This window comes from Danaus plexippus, chromosome 20 (genome assembly GCF_018135715.1).
Source record: "Danaus plexippus chromosome 20, MEX_DaPlex, whole genome shotgun sequence".
Lineage (NCBI taxonomy): Eukaryota > Metazoa > Arthropoda > Insecta > Lepidoptera > Nymphalidae > Danaus > Danaus plexippus.
In genome coordinates, this window is record NC_083550.1 from 3494701 (window position 1) to 3516646 (window position 21946).

The 21946-nt window shown below is 30.2% G+C and overlaps 2 protein-coding genes across 11 annotated transcripts in view; one reads left to right on the plus strand and one right to left on the minus strand.

The window, feature by feature from the left end:
• The window catches only part of LOC116773864 (facilitated trehalose transporter Tret1-like), a 61867-nt gene extending 45630 nt beyond the window's left edge, over positions 1-16237 (plus strand). For 3 of the 9 annotated variants that reach the window (XM_061523696.1, XM_061523695.1, XM_061523694.1), the window contains exons 2-8: positions 2649-2860; positions 5741-5876; positions 11646-11874; positions 13543-13699; positions 14073-14465; positions 15145-15431; positions 15548-16237. In XM_061523696.1, the coding sequence (XP_061379680.1) occupies positions 2810-2860; positions 5741-5876; positions 11646-11874; positions 13543-13699; positions 14073-14465; positions 15145-15431; positions 15548-15860 (1566 nt within the window). In that variant the 5' untranslated portion in view covers positions 2649-2809 and the 3' untranslated portion in view covers positions 15861-16237. Of the gene's footprint in view, positions 1-2571; positions 2861-4335; positions 4359-5740; positions 5877-11645; positions 11875-13542; positions 13700-14072; positions 14466-15144; positions 15432-15547 lie in introns of those variants that run through there. The other 6 variants (XM_061523693.1, XM_032666400.2, XM_032666401.2 and 3 more) reach the window with 4 other exon arrangements.
• A 26-nt stretch (positions 16238-16263) lies between these two features.
• On the minus strand, positions 16264-21903 carry LOC116773866 (uncharacterized). 2 transcript variants are annotated; one of them, XM_032666405.2, is made up of 6 exons: positions 21768-21903; positions 21582-21619; positions 19065-19203; positions 17808-17903; positions 16932-17727; positions 16264-16478 (listed from the first exon to the last, which is right to left on the minus strand). In XM_032666405.2, the coding sequence occupies exons 1-6, from the start codon at positions 21790-21792 to the stop codon at positions 16472-16474; spliced, it is 1101 nt and encodes a 366-aa protein (XP_032522296.2). In that variant the 5' UTR covers positions 21793-21903; the 3' UTR covers positions 16264-16471. The 2 variants fall into 2 exon arrangements, with proteins under 2 accessions (XP_032522296.2, XP_061379683.1); XM_061523699.1 differs by lacking the exons at positions 16264-16478; positions 16932-17727; positions 17808-17903 and adding an exon at positions 17999-18095 and having other exon boundaries at positions 21768-21882.
• Between the last annotated feature and the right edge of the window lie 43 nt (positions 21904-21946).

A 21946-nucleotide genomic window follows, 5' to 3' on the forward strand; every position in this document is an offset into this window, starting at 1 on the left:
AGACCAGTTTTTAATGCCAGGTTCCTCGTTTATAAACCGACTACAAGTAAGGAGTATTTCTCACAGTAACGGAAGTTTTAATAATGTTTCTTGCCAATTATTTGCTGCCAATTAAAGACACACAATAACTAACATTTTTATTAAGGTTTAGTGAAGATTCTTAGTAACCCACTTAAACATAATCTAAAGATTTTGTCACTTCTTTTATTCCCGAAGTATTTTCTAAATTGAATTACTCTTCCATATGAAAGATATTTATCATCTTCGATCTTCATGACAATTATTATTGAGCAAAATTTTTTCAAACCAACAATGAATATGTTAACGAAATATTACTGACTTATAACTATAAGATTATATACATGCTATAGAGCAGTTATTACTAAGCCTATAACTACTAAGCACTGAGACTTAAAATAACCATTGTTAGAACTGATTTTAGAACAACATTATACTGGGAATCATTATATTATGCTATCCAGTCTGGTTTCAAACCGGTTAGGCATTTTTTGTATAGGATCTGGGAGACTTGACATACGTTACACAAGTCTACACACACACTTGGAATCCTACTATTATTATTTAGAATGTAGGTAAGAATGTTTGTTAGTCTCCCTCACTTAAACAGCACCCGATTTAATTGTCAAGTTAAACGCCTTTAACTTATGAATGAAAATGTTTAAAATAAACAATCATTGACTCGTAATAAGGGTACGGAAGGAAACAGAATGTAATGTATATATTTATTTGATTCATATAGAGCATTGGTGTGAAATGGAAATCGCGGGTAATAGTATTACAATACTACAATAACAATATAATCCATATTTGCATTTGTGTTAATTTACTTACATAAGATTCTTAGACACAATTGAGATAAAACAAGGTATCTTTAAAGTACGAAACAACGTAAAGGAAGAGCAAGGAACTAGCAGAAACGAATATAACTATATAAGAGTTATATTTTTTTATAAAACATTTACATTTAATAGTTTTGTTCTCCACATCAAGCTGTGAATGTATAAGGTTATAGAGACGAACATAAGTTTATATAAAACCCTGAATGTGATGTTTCAATATCGTGTTAATAGAACTACAGTGTTTTTGTTTGAATAGTTAATAAGCCAGTTAAAATAGTTTCGTGATGACCGGTTCGTGGATGGCTTCTCTGTCTAGTTAGATAATTTATTTAAACCTCCATTATATAAAGCCAAGGCTAATTCTTATATTATATTGTATTTATACATAAGCGTATAGAACGTTCAAAAAAATTTGATTCGTTTCAAATATTTATATGTATACGGGAAAGATTAGTTAATCGGTTTTTGTGGGAGAATAAAATTACTTATCTTATTTCTATCTCTACATGTGCGATTTCTACACTTATATCGTATAAACAAATCATAGTTATTATTAAAAACTAGTAGAACTAATGACACAAACAAGAATATTTACACAAAAGAAATTTTTTTTTTTTAAATATTATTTGAGATTTTAACGTATTTTTGAATCCGGCGCAATTAGTTATACGTAATTATGTTTTCTGTATGATTATTATTTAAGGTTCGAGTGTTTTTCTTTATGACATGGCTACTATTTTTGCCAGCGACTTCGTCCATCGAATGGAAATGGGATCAGAGAAAATATATCAAGTGAGTTTAAACAATAGATCTATGTCTATATCTCGTGGCTTCATAAAATATACAACCTTCACGAACTGATCCGTTGAAAATTAAAAAGTATTCAGAGACGAATTATAGTATATCTATTGTTAAAATGTCTAAGTATGTGCTATTGCGTTACTGTTTTTATATACAGCTTATATACAAACTGTACAGTTTATTTACATAATACATAATGATATAACTGATTAAATAAACTGTACAGTTTTCATTAAAATGTTCAAGTTATCGCGTGAACGAGACCCAAAGACAATATATTCACACAGAATGCTGACAAATTTTCTCATATATTATATCAGTAGGCTGGTAGTCTGTTAGTATTAGTTGTCACTAATTTGATCGTAATTTGATATTGACTTCGAGTTGTTACGACATAATATAAATCTATGTGATATAATTACGGTTCCGTGGAATGTGATTTATTATTTTTTTTTTTATAGCTCCCTAAACTTAATTGAATATTAATGACATTTAAACACAAACAAGATTAATAAAACATTAGTTATTTTTTTAACTGTCAGATATTTCGAAACATTGCTTTAGTGTCATCCCATTAAGGCTCCGAATGTCTTAATTGTTAGATTAATTTCAAATAAAATATAAATCTGAAATTTTAATTATATGAATAGTTGTCACTGATTTCATAACGTAATGTGTCGCAACACACATTGTTCTTCTATAACGCAAGTTAAACTTTTTTATGCTTATTAAGTTAAATCGGTTTTCTTCGTGGGTGCGTAAACAACAAAATAACACAATTTTTTATGTTTTCGTTTCTGCTTAATTTATACTAAATACAAACATATTTTCTATAATATATACAATCATGACCTCATTTAATCATTAATTAATTAGTTTTTTTTTATTATACAACATTTAACTTTTATAGTTACAAGCATTCAAAGTTAAAAGAAGTGATAACTCTCGTTACGTAAACAAGTGTATAAAATAATTCTATGTACACAGTATTATCTTAAAATAACTAATAAAATATCTAAATCTCAATCAACAACAATACTTTATAAATAAAATACACATTGAAAGACGATACCGTATAGAAGTATGAAAGTGCAGTTTCAAGTGACAAGTCCTGTTTAGTGGAGTTATTGAATTGTATTAAAATTAAAATGGAGAAAGGAATAGCGTCTGTCAGCAGGACGAGGGTGGTTTTGTCTCAGGTATGTTATTTGATGGTATTTTTTATTTAAATTGGATAAAATTTTTGGTTAAAAGAACCAATAAATTACCTAATGTTATAATATATATATATATACTGTAAGCCGTGTTTGTTCTCAGTAATGCTTAATAATGACATTGATTTCTTTGAAGCATTTACTTATGGTAAAATGAGTCATTTATGTTACAAAGTGGGTACATTTAGAAAGATGAGAAATCTCTTAAATTTTAAAGCGGTTTCATTTTTTATGTGTTAATGGCTAATCATTTCCTTTTAGATCAGTTATAATGACATAATCAGCCCCCATGCAAGTTTAAAAAAATACATGAATAAAATTTTAAATCTATTAAAATGTACTACAATTATTTAATACTATTACAGTAACAGACTGTTTTCCAATAAACGGTAATCGTTATTACCTATTATTATTATTATTATTGCAGTAACTTATATATTATTATTTAAATTATTTTATGTGTTTATTTTCTTTGCTTTTCTTATACTATTTATTCATAGGGATTTCTCTTTACACTCGAGATTACACTTTATTTTCAAGGCTTTGGGGAATATGTATGTCACGTTAATTTCATTCGCAAATACGAAATCATTAGCGATATAATTATAATCCAAATAAAATAATCATGTCCCTGTTTTTTCCCCATTTGCTTTGTGTCAAACTGTAGGTACTTCTCTTCCATTATTTTATGTCAGACTACTATCCATACATATAATTTCTCATACAATCCATCCACATATTTAGGTCCTCCTTTACCCTTATATCTACGATCATTATCATCACGTCTTCCTTGATATAACTTTCATGCTTTCTAATAATATGCCGATACGAAACTGATCTATTGCTTCTTTATTTCACTGTCAATAGTATCACTTTCAAACTTTCTCTAATATATTTTTTTTATTTCAGCCATTCTGTCGCCCCACGATCTATCTCTTCTTATCTGAAATTGTGGTGGCTCAATATCAGTTCCATAAAATATAACACGTCTCATGACCGATTGATAGATTTGGCATTTGAACTTAAGGCGCGTCCGTGGGTCAGTAGTCGTCGCATTTACCTGACGCTACTTCACCTGACTAGCGTTACCTGAATATTCTGCTCCAGGGTCGATATTAGCGTCACTTTATACTAGTGAACTGGTGTACTTACATTGGCTGCAGTTTGGTAGCTATAAACTATTTAGAGCGATTGAAAAAAGCTGGTAGAACCACCAAATTCGTAAATCAAATGTTTCTTTAGACCAGCTGTCTCTAATTTGTTACATTTTTTCAACCTTTTCTCGTCTTCTCCAACATGTGCAATGTCATTGGTAAAAATCACGTACAAGTTGTATTCTCCTGAAAGTCTGACGTTGATGTATTTGCATTGCATGGAAAAATAAGAACTCAATGCCGACTTCTGATGTAGGCCAACTGAGACCATTGACATTTGACGCCAATAGTGGACGTGTGTATTGGCATATATCCTGAATAAGGCGCAGGTATTTCTTTGGCACTCGTTTCTGTTTTAGATAGGTACTACAAAACCTCTCATGGAACCCTAACGTATCGTTTTTTATATTCATGAAAAAAAAAAAAATTTAGGCGCACGACTATTTTTTTCCTTATTTGGTGAAAACGTACCATACCATCAATAGTCTCTCCTTCAGATATAAAGCCAAATTGGTTGTGTGCTACCACGGTCCATCCACGGATATTCTGCTAACACTTTCATAGTATACGACATGAGCTCTATCTTCCATTGTTGCTACAGACCTCTCGATCACCATTGCTTTTGGAGATACTGGTTACTAACTAAATCGTTCATCGGCGATCACCTCTCCTTGTAATTACTTTTTAAAGAATAGAATTCTTATTATTAATCCTTCGTTTTAAGTAACTTCCGTGTTTTTAACGTTATATTGTTCGCCCTACAGCTTTACCATTTATCGCCCCTTAAACTTGACTATGTAAACTTGATTTGAGTGCAAAATGCTAACTCTAAAGAATTTTAGAAAGAACCAAAAATTTAAATTAAGAGGACTATAAGGGTTGCATAAATAATATATATTGCTATTTGTGGAATACATGCCTTGTATTATAAACTTTTCGTTCATCCTAATTTTTGAGTACATTTTTCGGTAGGTATTCAAAGAAAGCTTTTCAAATTCTACGAACACTACATAATTCCTGATAATTTCGCACTATAGTTGTTGAAGATAAGTCATCAAGGAAATATCAGTAGAAAATTAAAAAATGAAATAAATCTTTATTTTTCTAACCATATTTATTAACAATATTCAAGGAAATTCTTGTTACTTAAATCGTCTTCGATAGAAAATGGTTAAATAAAGAGTTTTATTTCATGTTTTCCTAGACCTTCGTACTTACTAAAACATTTCTTGTGAACAAGAAGTTTCAATACATTTTGCTCGATAACAGAAACTACTTCTTTTAAGGCATTTGAAAAGACAATTTGAACAGAGATCCTGAGAAAATTTTCTGAAATAATTATAAACAATAGATTATATTCTGCTGAGAAAAAAATATTTAGAATCTGTAAAAAAAAAAAAACTTTGTTAAGAATTCTAAAAGGTTTTTAGTAGGGAAATCGGAATGGTAGTTTTCAAAATGGCGTATACAATCAAGACCATCATAGTTCATCTTTGAACCCTTAATTTTTTAAATTTTGAATAGTAAAATATAGATATTTTTTGATACTCTTCGGTTATCAAAGTTTTAATTCAAAACTGATTATATTTTATTTGTAGGTTTAACATGTTAAAACATTTTTTAAATAATTCTCTTTATTATAACAGACCTTAAAATGAATTTTGCAAGACTAATTTGGACAAAAAAATATATAAAAAATTCTATTTTTCAGGTTGTAGCATGTTCAGCATTAAACGTGCTGTTGGTTGGTCTTGGAATGTCGATGAGTTTTGTGACCATGGTGCTGCCAGAAGTCCTCGACGCTAAAGAAGGATTGTCCATCAATAAGAACCAGGCTTCGTGGTTTGGTAAGTGAAATATTTTACCTCTATCAATCATAAAATATTAGGTATGTTATAACATCACTTTAGGGTCGGATGAGGAAAGTGGATATTATAGGCATCCGTGTAATTATATTTTAACATTAAAGCAAACTGCGTATAATTAAATTCAAGGAGAAAAATTACTTAGTTTTTTATTTTTTACTCTCCATTTTTAAATAAAATGCAGATTGAAAATTGAAGATAAAATACTTATATAATTTATGTGAAAAATTCCGCGACTTTTTTCCAAATCATTAACAACCCAGTTACAAGATTCTTACGAAAGACTGCAATTAAATTTATGCCTATTCTCACTGTAATATTTTTGCTGATTACATAATTGACATATATGTCCAAATTGTGTAGCCGGCATTATCTGTCACGATACATGTATAAATAATTAAATAGTGCCACGAACTAGTTTCGTTGAAATAAATCTTTAAACAGATGCGTATTTTCACATTTATATCCAAAGTTCTTATCTTCTGAAAATATTAAATAATCATTTTTTTTTTAATTATAATGTTGTCATATACATATATGTATAGTTTATACGTATATGTGTATGAGAGATTGAACTTTATATCTAACAACAGACGAATTTTTAATTAGATTAGTGCTAATTTATGTATAATTATTACAGTGATTTATTCAAATAAGATGACGTTCCAAATATTCAGTTTTAATTCTTTTTAATAAAAATACAATAAATTATGTAAATTATATTTTTAAAAATATAAACTGCATTTGGTATAACATTTGAATAGAATAAGATTTTATACATTCAAATTCCATTTTGTTATAATTTATGTGGATATATTTTGAGTTCGATAAGAGGGTTAATATAATATATGAACATATATATATTTTTTTGTTATTAATCCGGTACATTCTTCTTCTTTATCGCGCCCTCAAGGTCATCAACTGTCAAAGAAGAAGTCGTCGCTTAGTCGCTTCATGGAGTGCGACGCTGGCAGGTATTTTCAGGTGTTCGGGAATTTGGTCTGACTACCTCTTGGGATTTCGGCCTAATGGACGTTTACCGTACATCTTTACTATCAGGCGGTCAAGATTTTCCGTAGTTCTGCGAGTGACATGACCAAAGTCTTAGATCTCATTATGATCTTGGTCTTGTTTTTATTGACGGCAAGTCCCATATCCTGGCTGATTATTTCCACTCGTTTAAGCAGGTCCGCCATTTCAGTTTCAGATGATGCAAAAAGTGTGGTATCATCGGCATAACGTAGATTAAACATTTTACTCCACCTATATTGACAGCACCCTCCCACTTTTCGAGTGTTTTGAGCATGATGTGTTCTCCATAAATCTTAAATAATACCGGAGTTCCATCTGTTCCATATTTCACAACATATTTCATGCAGACAAGTTATTCCGTTCTCGCCTAACACTTTTAGAACTTCCGATATGACGAGATCAGGTCCTAGTGCCTTATTAAATTTCAGTTTCCTGATAGCATCCCCAACTTCTTAGCCTAGAATGCAAGGTTTTTCAAGCATTGGAGTTTCTGCTGCTGTGAAGTATTGGGTTGACTGGTCTTGATAAAGCTCCTCACAGGTTTCTTTCCATCTTTCAACAACTTTGGTGACATCATGCATTGGGTTGCCATTTTTTTGTCTATTGTCCTCGAGATCGGTAGACATTTGCGTGTTTTGTTTGACTTTTCTGAAGAGGTTTGGTACTTTGTGGCATGAAGTTCAATTTCCGTGCAAATATCTCCTATATGCCTCCTTTTGTCCCTTCTGCGTTGTCTTTGTATTATTTTACTAAATTGAGAGTAATCTTTCTCGAAAGTTGGTGACCTGGCGTTATTCTTCAGATCTTTCCTCAGATTTATGTTTGACAAACTTCATCTTTTGTCGTTGTTGGTTTCGTAGTTATATTTTCAAGTGCATTGATAATTTTTGATTTGACATGTATCCATTGGTCGTGTGGGTCCAAATGTACCTCATTTAATTCAGTTCTGTTTCGGTTTGGTTTTGGATAGAGGTATAGTCAGATGGACAAAGTCTTGGAATACAATTTTTTCTTGAGTGGCAAGATTTATATAGGTCGACTTGTAGGTCCGAGACAAGTAATTGGTGGTCAAAGACAGTACGTGTTTGATTTGATAACTTCCATCAGTTTGTGATTGCAATGTAACCTATTTGGCGATACCGTCCATCCGGGATGTCCAAGTATAAAATCTTCTCACATGGTGTTTAAAATGCTTGTTAGTTGTAATTAAATTATTGCTAACACAAAAGTCAATAACCTTTATATCCCTTTCATTTCTCTCGCCAATACCATATTTCCTTACTATGTGACGTATGTGGTCATCATGTTCTGTACTTCCTACCTTTGCGTTCCAGTCCACTTGAATGATTAATTTCTCTTTGGAAATATTGTCTATAATTGTTTGTAGGATACCATAGTCGATATCTTCTTCTGATGATTGGGCTGTTGCTGAATAAATTTGAATGCTATTTAGGGGAAGTGCTTTGCAGTTTATGGGGATGGTCATTATTCTATCATTTATTGTATTATAGCCGGCAACAAAATGTGTTAGTTTGCGTCATGTCAACATGTCTATGCCGTTTTAGCGATCTAATTCGTGATCAGAATAAAACAACATATTACCATTAGGGGTTGTAAGGTGGCTTTTCTCTTTCACATGGGTTTCACAGAGTCCCATTATTGTTACTTGCTATTAGTCCATTTCCCTTTAAATGATGCTTAGTTTTCCTCGTTGGAGTAGTCATCTTACATTTCAGGTTCCGATTCGATGTTTGGGACGGAGTGATGGTTTTGTGTTTTTTTCTTCAGTAGCATGCACTACCTTGATGGCCGGATGACCCACTGCCAATGAGTCTTAGTCTCAGTCTTAGTCTCAGTCTACTTGCTGACCCGGGTATCAACGAGCGCCGACGGTCAATAGGGTCATCCGACAGAACAGCATCTTCATCTTTGTCTATGATCATGGAGTTCTCTTGGGATTGTAATCGTAGTGGGTTCACAATATACGTGAGAATGTTTAGGACGTATTTGATCTCCTTGTTCTCCGTAACCTTGTTGATAACTCCGTAACCTGTTCGGCGTTGGCGTATTTTTACGGCTGTGTAGGTCCTAATTGTTGTTGGACGATTATGTATCCCTGGTGTTTTGAGGCGTGCGCTAATGACATTCAACCCTCCTCCTTTCTCAAATCAGGCTTGGGACCGTCTACGGAAAACTTGAAATCCGGTACTTAAATTACTACGAATTTCTTATTATTGACGATGTTTAAGGATATAAATTGATATTTTATAAAAAATCATGCGTAGGCAGAGACTCTAAAAATTGTTTTAACAAAAAATGCTCACCAAGGTGACGTAATTTAAAAAAATAGTTGGCAATTAGTTATATGATAATGAACTTATATTTTTTTTGTACAAAGTCGTTCAAACGTAAATCTAACTGACCAGTTACACCTCGCTTAACATACTTAGATAGTGTCATATAAAATGTAAAGCTTTTTATTCAAATTATATGTATATTCATTTTAAATAAAAAATATATCAGGCATCAGATAGCAATTGTATTATAAAACTTATGATGTCTAATTAAAAGTAATTTTATTATATAAGGTTCGATATATACTATAAAACAAATAAAATAAAAACATAGGAATACATCATTAGTAGCAGTAGTAGTAGTAGCAGTAGCAGTAGTAGTGGTAGTTTCATGCACTTTATCAGAATAGAAGTGAACGATAACGTAAATGAGAAAGTTTGTAACAACTTACTTTAATATAATGAAATGTACAATGAAAATTGTATTACTTATAGTTTTTGATTTCTTTCAAAAATACTATAGATCATGGCCTAAGTTTGTGTATACTTTTCAATAAAGAATGCAAGACTATAAGCTTAGTAAAACTATTTAGACATCGGCGAAAATCTTGTTAAATTGTTGATAGGTATGAAATTTCATGTGGGTAGTCTGGTGTTGTTTAAGGAAAATTTTTGTCATCAAATATTCATAGGACGGACGTTTCTGTGTGATGATGATGTGGTGATTAATATATGTACTGAATAAAGAAATGTAATAGATAATTGAAACAATAAGGACAAAAAAAAGCATCTTTGTCTCTAAATATACTTATAATATGCTGGTGAATAAAATTAATTAAAAAATAAATGGTACACAATATTTTTTTTCGTTCAACATATATTCAGACGAATCTTATTGAAAATAAAGCCATAGAAGATGAATGTTATAACGAAGTGCTTTTAAATTTTTCTAACAAAGAATCCAAAGCAAATATTGGAAATTTTATAATTAAATATCAACCGTAAATTTATTGTGAGATGCCATTGTGAACAAAGGATTCATTCATATATCACACACACATAATAAACTTATAAACACGAATCAAGGTAAACAGCATTGAAGCTTTATGTAAAATAGCTATCAAGTAGGACGTTTGAAATATTTTTTTGGGTTCTGTAGAAAATATAAACACATATATATATATATGAAAAGAAGGATAAATATATGAAAGGTATAAGAGTTGTTAATGAGTTACATAATTTAAGAATAATCACTAAATTAATTACTGGGTAATAAATGTTTATAATGATTATTATAAAATTAATAAAACAAAAATAAGATTTTTTCCATGAATATATATTGTATGGGTGCTCCTATATATGCTTACATATATTAAGTAAGTAGTATTATCTCATTATTAATTGTGACGATTAAGATAAGAATAATATTAAATATTTAAAAGAATCTATAAGATTGATCTGAGTCACAGTCAAAAGTTTTATCGCCAATAAAACAGATTTTTTGTAAAGACACATTTATTCGTCAAAAACAATATAATAAGTTTTTGATTCGTCTGTTACTTCGATTCTTTTTTTACTATGATTTGTAGATGCTATGATAACGATAATTGGAGGCTCTTGGCAGTGAATTTAGATAGGTGATTAAATTAAATTGTTCGTTAACATATATTTAGGATAAATAAATTAAATGCTAGATAAAGTCCAACATTTATTTTAAGCATTATCGTTTTTACGATATATTTGTTATCTTATCATATATATTTATAAACAAAAACTATGAAACTTTCAGTATTTAGTCGTTGATACAGAAACTTACTTATTCTATAGTCCTGTACTCTATGCATGAAAAGATTTATTTCGTTCAACAATCATATAAGTACAATGGGCATCCATGAATATTTGTAGAAATATGTACTAGAATTGTAATCGTTAATTTAAAAATCATGTAGGTCTAACCTCAATGAAATATTGGTAAGAAGTTATGGAACAAATGTGTTTCGGAAAAACTTTAGTACTCATTAAATAATAAAAAGTTAATAATAATTTAGTTTACTTATTTTGGGGATAACGTCTTGTGTAGTTTGGATATTGTTGATTTTTAGTAATTATTTCACTCGTGTATGTATATAAACATATTGTCATTTAAAATTGATTAATTATCTACGTCTTACTGAAAAAGCATGAAAAATATTATAAAAAAAAAAATATAACTATTTTGTCATTTCAATTAAATGGTAGTCTTAAATAATATAAAAAACTACTGCTTTAGTATATCATAGTTATTATGAGCAAGGTGTGTTAAACTCAACAAGTTCAAATCCATGTTAAAATTCATTATTTTTTATATAAACAGTTCTATAAAATAAGCAGTGCATTTTATGTTTGATAGTAATTATATATTATAAGTAATCTGTTTCTATTTCAGGAAGTATGGCATTTCTATGTCAGCCTTTGGGGAGTATATTTTCTGGTCCACTATTGGATTACTTCGGGAGAAAGAAAGCTCTATTTCTCGTCAATATACCGCATTTATTTGCATGGTTGATGATGTATTTCGCATGGGACGTCCCTAGCCTGTTTCTGGCCAATGCTTTTCTAGGCATCGGCATCGGCATTATGGAAGCACCGTCTATTACTTACGTTGGCGAAGTCAGGTGAGATGACATAGTGAGCATGTGGTTATATTCTTATCAAATATAAACAAGATTGTGAAATTAACAACCGTTCATCATGTTAATTATATTCGATTAAGTTGGCAATAATCCGACGATACTCGAACAAGTTTATGGTGGGACCTTTAATAATGTGTTGTTGTATATATGTATTCGTTTTTTGTAAAAGAAGTTGTACCAAACTTCACACAGTATAGTATTAATAGCATGTAGTAATGAAGTATGTAGTTTCGAACTTAAGGAATAAATATAAACTTCATACTGATAATGTAAGAACTAATTATGGTGAAAAAACAATTCTGTTTGTGGGAGTACAGCTATTCAACAAACTACCATATGGAATAAAACTATGTGATAGTATAGGGATGCTTAAAGTCAAACTAAAAAATCATTCAATATCCTGGCTATAGTAAATAAAGGAAGCCTTTTATATCCAACGGCCCATTTGTTAAAACTATTTTCTTGCTAATGTATAGAAATGTTCATTGTATCTCATTTTAAGTGAATGTTAAATTCTTATGAGAAAAGTTCTTTATACCTAAGTAAATCCATATAAGGTACAAACAATATAATTTAAATTCATTATTCTAATGTTAGCTGTACACGTGTTCAACTTCTTAAAATTAATACATTACGAAAATTACATGAGATTTGTATTTCGCTAAGAATGTTAGAATATTAATTGGAGTCGACAAGAGAGTGAATATGAAAGTGATTAGTAAAACAAAATTGAACAAGTCTCATGAATATTAATATAAGGAATTAAGGTAAATAAGGATTGATTTTTTGTACCAAATATTCATGTTTAAATAAATTCATGAAAGATTTTGGACTTAAGTTAATATATGATTAATTTTATATAATCATTTAAATATATTGAGTAAAGAAAGCGACATCTGCTTTAAATTGACAACACTAGTGTTGTCTATGTTTTAAAACAGATGGCATTAGCGTTTTTTAAATATAGGGAATTTTTTGTTTGAGACCCTCCAATTTCGGTGAGATTTTGTGGTAGGCTGTTTAATCTATGTAAAGCAAATATAAATACTATTTTCTTGCCCTTGTGGTACTTTTTGTGTGCATAACTAGTGTAAAGATACATTATAGAAGTGACCATAAATATTATAATATTATCCTATTTTCATATTTTTCTTTCCAATGACATTTAATATTTGCCATATAAAAATAGTCATAAATTGTTACCAAGATACACTTTTTGCTTGAGTTTAACTCAAATGTAACATTTATATTTCTCTTTATTTAATGTCAACAAAATTTTGACAAATATATTATAAATTGATTGGATGAAAAATTAATTAATAATTTATAGCTTAAAAGAGGTATATAAGAGGATTTAAGTCCTGAGTGTGCTATATACATTTAGCAAGTACTCTTTAGCCAAATGCGCCTAGAATTTAATAAAGGAAGGGTCCTGAATCTCTCCTGATCATATAGACTGTTATACGAGCGTACACGCAAGAATTTAAAATGAAGGGGAATACTTCAAAAGTAGTTGAACAAACTTGCTATAAGTTTTCGGGCAGGCGTTTCACCCTTAGTCATTTTGAAACTTTAATGTGTTATTACATAAAAATAAAAAATCAACAACGTTTAGAGAGAAAGTTTATTAATATTATTTTTATATTCCAGTGATGCCTCTCTGCGTGGGACGCTTACAACTTTGACAAACGGTTTCACATCAGCTGGTATGTTCATGGCTTACCTCCTGGGAACAGTTGTGTCATGGCGCGAAGCAGCACTCGTTTCGCTCACTGTACCTCTTGCTACCATGTTATTAGTCCTTTTTGTGAGTATTGTACTACACCTTATATATACAGCAAAGTTTGAAACATTATATATATATATAATTTTACAATACGTCTGTATGTTACTGAACTCCTAAACTGTTGGACCGATTTGAATGATTTTTTTTATATGCATTTGCGTGGCGCCCCAGAAGGTTTAGATTCACAAATCAGCCCAGCAGATGGCGCTGCAGTCCGTAATTATATTAGGTTTTAAATGAAAAGGCTGCAACGTAGGCCATATATACTATAATATGTATTGCTTTAGCACATTACACGTATCTCTCTGAGCGCAACTCTTTTATTATATATAGCACTAGTTTTTTCAGCATGAGCATAGTTTTTTATCGAAATTTAAATATAAATATGTTTTAGGTCCCTGAAACTCCTATTTGGTTACTATCGAAAGGCAGGCAAAAAGAAGCACTGGTTTCGCTCTGTCGTCTTCGGGGTTGGGTTGAACCGGAGGATGTTAAAGAGGAATTTAACCAGTTAGTGGAATATAGTAACAACATAAGCAGATGTGTTCTGTGCACCAAAGTACAAGAGCTGGATAGTAAAATCTGTAAACATTCATCTTATAACTTTATGAAGAGATACATTCTTAGACTGAAGCATTTACTTTTTGTGAAAGAGACTATGAGACCGTTCGGATTAGTCATGGCGTATTTCTTTTTTTACACCATGAGTGGTCTCTTGCCTGTTAGACCTAACATGGTGAACGTGTGCAAGGCTCTGGGTATGAAATTTGACTCCAAAGCAATTGTGGTAAGTATTTGTTGTGTGCATACTTGTACATTCATTTATTTCTCTATACTTATACTAACAAAACACACTGGACAGTTTGTCGGCTTATAAATACATAATCATCTAGACATTCCTTTGCGACTTTTCGCTTAACAAAATTTAATGCACTCCATAAACATGCTAATAATTATGATCAAATAGTTTAACATTGCATAAATTAAATTAACAATAAAACAAAACACTATGATTAAAATCAACGAGCAAGAAATAACAGTAAAAGGTCTCTAAATATGCAAAAGTAATTGAAGCCATTGAGGTTAATATGTATATATATTTTTACGTATAATGAGATCTAAGATTTTCGCTAGTTTTATTCATTTAAATTAAACTAATATTTTTCGGATATACTACGCGGATTTTTTTATTTTAAAAAACTACATAATCCCGACGTTTCGGTAACGCCAGAAAATTAAGAAATCGATGGCGGTAGGTGATAAATAACAAGGACCGACTGACAGACATTCACATCTCGTCTGCCTGTGATCACGGTTGTTGAAAAGTAACCGAAACGTCGGGATTATGTAGTTTTTTTAAATATTAAATTCGCGTAGTATATCCGAAAAATATTCGTTTTATTTTTACGTTTTCATAACTTTAAGATGAGGAATTATTTATAAAAAGCTTTTTTTTTTGTTTCCAGGTCAGCGTCGCATTGGTATATATTGTGATGAATATCGTATCAGCTGTCGTAGTTAAGATATTTGGGAAGCGTAAATTGATCTTATCATCACTCTTCGCTTCAGCTTGTAGCAGTCTTGCTTTGAGTATATATGCGGGAGTCGAGCTGCCGGTTAGCGTATTTTCATACGAACCGAGTACATTTCCAAGTCAAACGGAAATTATTCCTGTTATACTATTTATGTCGCTAGTGTGTTTCACCAGCTTGGGTATACCATGGATCCTACTCTCCGAAGTCTTTCCTTTCAGGTACCTATTACGTGGAAATTTATTTTACATAGAATCATATCATTTTGGTAATCAGCGAGATAGTTATTGTTGTGTGAACTATTATAAATAATGAGGCATGATGAATATTCTTCCAGGAGTCGTGGTATGGCTACGGGATTGGCTGCCGCTTTAAGCTACCTCATTTTCTTCGCAGCAGCAAAATCCAATTACAACATTGAGGAAAATTTCCACATGAGCGGCTCCTTTATGACTTATGCCATACTGGGTTTTATGGGCACGGTATATTTGTACTTCTTCCTTCCGGAAACTGAGCGAAAAACGTTAGCTGAGATTGAAGCGTTCTATAACGGGAAGTCGAAAATATTTGCAAATGATTTCGTTATAAACGCTTTCAGAAAAACAAAAATTGAGACGAACGGAGCCGACAAACCGATGCTAGACTGCTGACAATTGTTTAATGAAATTGTATGTTTTTTTTTTTAAATTATTCTGAGTTATAAAAAAAATCATTATTGAATGAAAACATCCAAATAATTCGTGTGAACTGTGTGAGATTAAATTATTTAATTTTTAGATTATACATATATGAACGTATAAAATGATAATAAACTTATCTCCCGGCTGTTAGTTGAGATTATTTTCAAGTTCTTCGTTCCATTTCTTATTTTCCGTTCATAGTGATAAGAAATGTTTTATTCTATATTGTAATTTCTTACAATACGATAAATATGGGGAGAGCACAATAAATATGTTTATAATAAGGATTAAAATAAAAAAAAATTATGGCCGTTTGTTATGTATTTTTTTTTTAATAAAATATTTTTTTAATATTTTTTTTTTATGTTAATATTCTAAAAAAATCTCTCGTTTCACCTCTTGCTGTGGTGAGCCATGTGACAGGTCTGCCGCAGTTATTACATTTCTTACTGGTCAGTGTTGTTGTTTTTTCCGTTCCCGTCAAAAAATTTTCTGTAGTAGTGTCAGTCGTTAAGGCAAGTTCTTCTATTCCGGCATTGGTATTTCGACAGCATTGGCATTCTTCGTCACAGTTAACAATGTCAAAAACTGTAAGAAAATTATGGTATAATGAATCTGTATTATTTAATTATATACATATGAATAAAATAATAATATTGCCCTTATAATTAATCTGAATAGTGTTTTTAAAAATTATGTATCCTAAAATGTATGCAAGTATATTTTTTAAATAGTCCTACCATTTAGGGGACCATTAAAATATTTTTTATTATTCATAAAGAAAAATTACGAGTGAAAAGATAAGTATTCATCATTTTTGTTATTTAGATTTTGTACTTCATTTTTTATCTACGATTCATTTAGACTTGAAAAAACCTTCTCACACTTATTTGTTTAAAATTGACTAACCCGTTCATCAGTCTAGAATTAATAATTAGAAAACTTACATACATACATACATACTGTATTAGGTTAAAAGGCCTCTTATTAAAAGTGAGTAAAAACTAAACAATTTATTTCATATGCAAATATCATACATACATTTTATTAGAATTTATAGCTTTTCTTCTGTATTTAGCGGTGGTAAACCATGTTAACGGTCTTTGGCATCCATTCCGGCACTTCCATGGTGGTTTTTTATATGATGGTAATGTACTTATTACGTGATCAGTAATCAAATCAGACAGTAACTTGTCCGTTCCTTTCGTAGGAGGTTTCATGGTAGTGGCAATTGAAATTATATTTTTGTCAGGAATAGTTGAACTTTTATTTTTGTCAGGAATAGTTGAACTTTTATTTTTGTCAGGAATAGTTGAACTTTTATTTTTGTCAGGAATAGTTGAACTTATATTTTTGCCAGGAATAGTTGTGATATCACTTACAACGGGCAGTGTCTGTGAAGGGCCCAGTTCATATGTGTAATCAGTGTTTTCTTTTGAACTGCTATCACTATCTTCTTTTATAGCTATGTCAGTTTGTACGTCCGTGATGATATTTGTTATTTCAGTGGTAGTTTCCCAAGTGAGAGGTCTATTACAACATATTTGATATCTTCGCTGAGTATTTTCATTTGCAGTTATACTTTCAGTTATTTCGGTAGGTTCTTGAGTAATCCAATCCGAGGTTTCATTAGTTTCTTCATAATTATCATCACTGTTAGAGTCGTTTCCTTTAGAATCATCCTTTATAGATGTCTCCACTGACAGACTTGTGAAGTCGTTAGTGTTTTGACTTATTTTACTATGAGTTATATCATCAGTTTTGGCTGTAGAAACTTCATTTGATGTTGTTATATTTTTTTTCGTACTGATATCAATTGTATAAGTACTTATTGTCACTAAATTGAAAAATAAATACGTAATACTTTATAGTATAGTCTAGAAAAGTTTAAACATAAACATATTTTTCATATATTACCGCTCGTAACTGTGTCAGTTAATTCAGTTTGTGTTTCAGTATGTTGGGTAGACGTCGTAATGTCTTTACAAAATAGTATATATGTTTCCTGATACCCTAGAATTATTATTATTTAGACATATCAATAAACAACTGAGCGGTCTTAGTTAGATGGGATAGTATTGAATTTATTTGGAGTAAAACTAGTTAAGTTCATTATATATTTTATTTATCATTTTTAAATCCTTTGTCAGCACGAGAATTCTGGTTGTCCGTTCGTGCAGGCGTTTGTTACTTTCGTCATGTACTCTGAAAGATAACAATATCTTTAACTAATTGATTCATGTATTCATAATCTTATCGTACATACTAGTTTTACTCCAAATCGTAAAAAGTTAAGAAACACTCAAATTATAAGTATATTAATTGTTCAATAAGAACCAAATTAAATAATTAAAGGAATAAATTAAACTTAAATCACATTTAAATGGAAAAAAATCTAATTTAAACCTAGTATAGATATTAAAATGAATATGTCTATAGAATTTAAAAGTACTGAATGATATTGATAAATACATTAATAATTATAATTAAATTTATTTAAAAAAAAATATTTGCTAGATACGAGTATATTTTTAAGCAATAAAACGGTTTACAATATTCAATAACGAACTCAAAGTAAACTAAGCGTTTGTAACCGTAGATTACTCTTAATCCTTGACATACATTTATTTGGATTATTATTTGGTAACGCAATGTCATTTACCTTAAAGTTCTTGTTAAGATAACAGATAAACTAAATGGAGTCAGTGTCACAAACGGCTCGTTTTAAAAATGTATAGTTTACCAAATTGAACAATTTGTTGTTTACGGATATTAACATAGAGAAAACACGTCAAATATTGTTTTCCTAAACTATTAATTATTAATGGTAAAAAAAAAAAAATATATATATGTAACCTTTTTAGTGAATGTTATATTAGACCAAAACAAAAAGAAAGAGAGAAACCTGGAGCTTTTAGAGACTTCAAATTTTTCATATAGATTTTCACTTTTTAAATGGACAATATCAAGTAGCTGTTTTGATTAACCTTTTCTACTTAGTGGGTTGCTCATCAGTTTGGGCATGTTCATATCAAATATAACAAAAAGTAATTTCTTGCCACACTTTTTAAAGTACTAACAGCGAAACTACCATGTGACTATTCATATTATGCTATAACAATAGTATGTAAAAAAGTCTCACTCTTATGTAAAGATATATATATATATACTCACGAGTGCCGTAGTCACAGTTGTACTCATACATGTCACATTGATCCAGGAAGCTCCTTCGCGTGCAACCGTCTGGAGTGGAAGCGCAGACCTGATGACTGTCATGAATGCAGGTTGAGGCCATGTTGCAGAAATTTACTGGCTGGAACCATATTGCTATTGTATATAAGAGACGTGTTGTTGTTGAGTTTGTGGTGTTTGTTTGCCACGCGTTTGTGTAGTTATTTCTTTATTATATTATACCATCCCTTATTGTGGTAAAAAATAAAGAATATAAAGGTATGATTTTGATGAACCTAAGCTGATATATGGTCACACGACGTTAATCTACTTGTAACTTTGGAACTGATGTATCTCAATGAAACTAAAATTAAAACGTTGTGTATTTTTTATGACAAATAGTATTAAATGAAATAAATTTAGTAACCACAAACTCCTGTCGGTGTTAAGACTAAATAATGATACTACATCATCATCACTTAGTCCTTTTCAAATTATGAAAACAGAACTAAGATAAAACAATTCCAAGAATTTCTGCAATAAAGATTAATCTTCTACAGACGTCAAATGTTAATAATGACATACATCTTCTCGTAGGTCCATTGTTCATGATATATAGTAAAATAACTTAATGTAAGCTATTCAAATAATATGGCTATTTAAAAAGTTACATAATTGTTGTTATAAGTATTAATTTATATTGAGGGGTTAATTTATAACACCTGCTTAGGTTTTATTACATTGATTTAGGAGATATTTCAATTGGAATAACGAGGAAGTCAACGTCCCAATACTTTGCTTGTTTCAGAACAATAAAGCGGTCAGGAGACCTGAAACTTGTAGCAATTTTGGTTGTTTTTTTCTTAATATTCTTGGGTTCAAATTCTTCCATCAAATTATTCTCATATTTTCTTAATATAACTCCACTAATATTAATCATATCACAGTGTCTATGTATGGATGTATACTGGTTGCAAACATTTTGACGCGTATATATTTTAAAACTACGATGTTAGAGATTTTACAAAACTTAATAATAATATAAAACGTTATGTATATGGATGACTTATCTTTACAAATCAGCATTATGCAGACAAAATTGCAGGAAGAGAAAAACAGTTGTATTTTTTTCATAATCAATCATTCCATCAACATTCGCACCATTTTGTAAATTTTTTGTCAAGGATTCGGATATTTTGTCCTTGGGGATTTCACTTTTGATGAAGAATTATATAATTTTTTTTTAAAGAAATAATGAAAAACGATAATAAACTAAATTAATTAAGGACCTCATCAAATTATCCTTTCAAATATTTTACCGTAACAAAATATGAATGTCATAAATGCAGACTAAAATGGTGATACGTCAATTACGGAAACAATACTTATTAACTTAATAATTCCATTAATTGATTTTAACATTAAGAATCGAATATTAGTCGTCATTACTAAATATTTTTTTTTTATCTTAATGCCCTAATTACTTTGACACTTAAAAAGTTAAAAAGAGGATTGTAAGGTTTTTAGGACGTTTACTGTTTTTTGGCACATATTTTTTATTATATTAGTCTAGGTGGAAATGTAAAGCCTCATTAAGGAACTAACATATGCAAGTAAATAGTTGGGTAAAGAAATTATACACTAACTTCCTATGCCACTCCTCTTTTGTCTGAAAAGTAGAAATAATCAGAAGCTTTACATTTGCATCTCTAGAAGATTTCTAGATGCCTTCGTTCGTTTTAAAGTGCGATGAAATATGAAAATCAGACTCGACCTGCTTTTGTTTTACTGAGTATTACTTATAACTTAAATAAAATATCTAGAATTATTATAGACTAGACTGAATTGATGCTAACGTAACAGGGGAAGCTACATTTAAAATTTTGTTGTAAAATAGACTTTAAATTTTTGACATTAGCTTTGTTTCGACAATACGGAATTTTCGGACACTACCGAAGTATTTGTAATAATTTATACCGACACAAAATCTCCTAATATTATTGATAGCCTATTTTTTCAATAAAAATAATTGTGAAATTATTATTTGACTTACAAATGTTCCAATGAATATAAAACGTCGGATTAAAATATACAATTCCGATACGTAAATAAAACCGAAGAATTGTTTTAAACAATGGACAATTAAAATGAATAAAATAACTAGATTAGTACCATTCAGACATCGTTGGTAACTATAAATAGTGTGGAATCCAGTAAGAATAATAGTTAAATATATTTTAAAAATATTTTCTTATTTGTCCAATAAAATATAAGCGTGAATTTTGTTATTTTTATATTCAGCAACATGATATAGTTCTAAACATGAAATCATTCTTTCGGGAAATTAAATAATTTGTTGTGTCATTCAATTAACAGTCGACTTGTGGCAAAACTGCGAATATACTCACATACGTGTTCATGTTCGTGTAAATATTTAATGTAAGTGAAACTGATTTGATTTGTGATGAGATTTTTGATAATAATTTAGTATACTTAAACTTATATACTTATACTGCCTACATAGGACAGATGTTGTAACGTCTCCAGGACGTGAAGCGCTGAAAGAAAATTATCAAATTAGTACTTTCAATAATCAGCTTAAAAATACACGTGATCGGTTTTCTTATTCTATTTTTCATATTATTTTTAACAACACCCGAACAAAAAAGTGAATCAAAATCATTATAAAATATTTCTTTCACTTACTGAACAATACAACGTAAAATATCATTATAACTTTTCTTTTTGTTACATTTTAACTGGCACCGGCGTTATCGGTTCTAACACGTTATAAAAACAAATTGAACCAATATAACAGAACGTTGGTAATAAATTTAAAAAAGAAACAATTCATTTTATTACGTGAAATAATTTTAAACTATTTA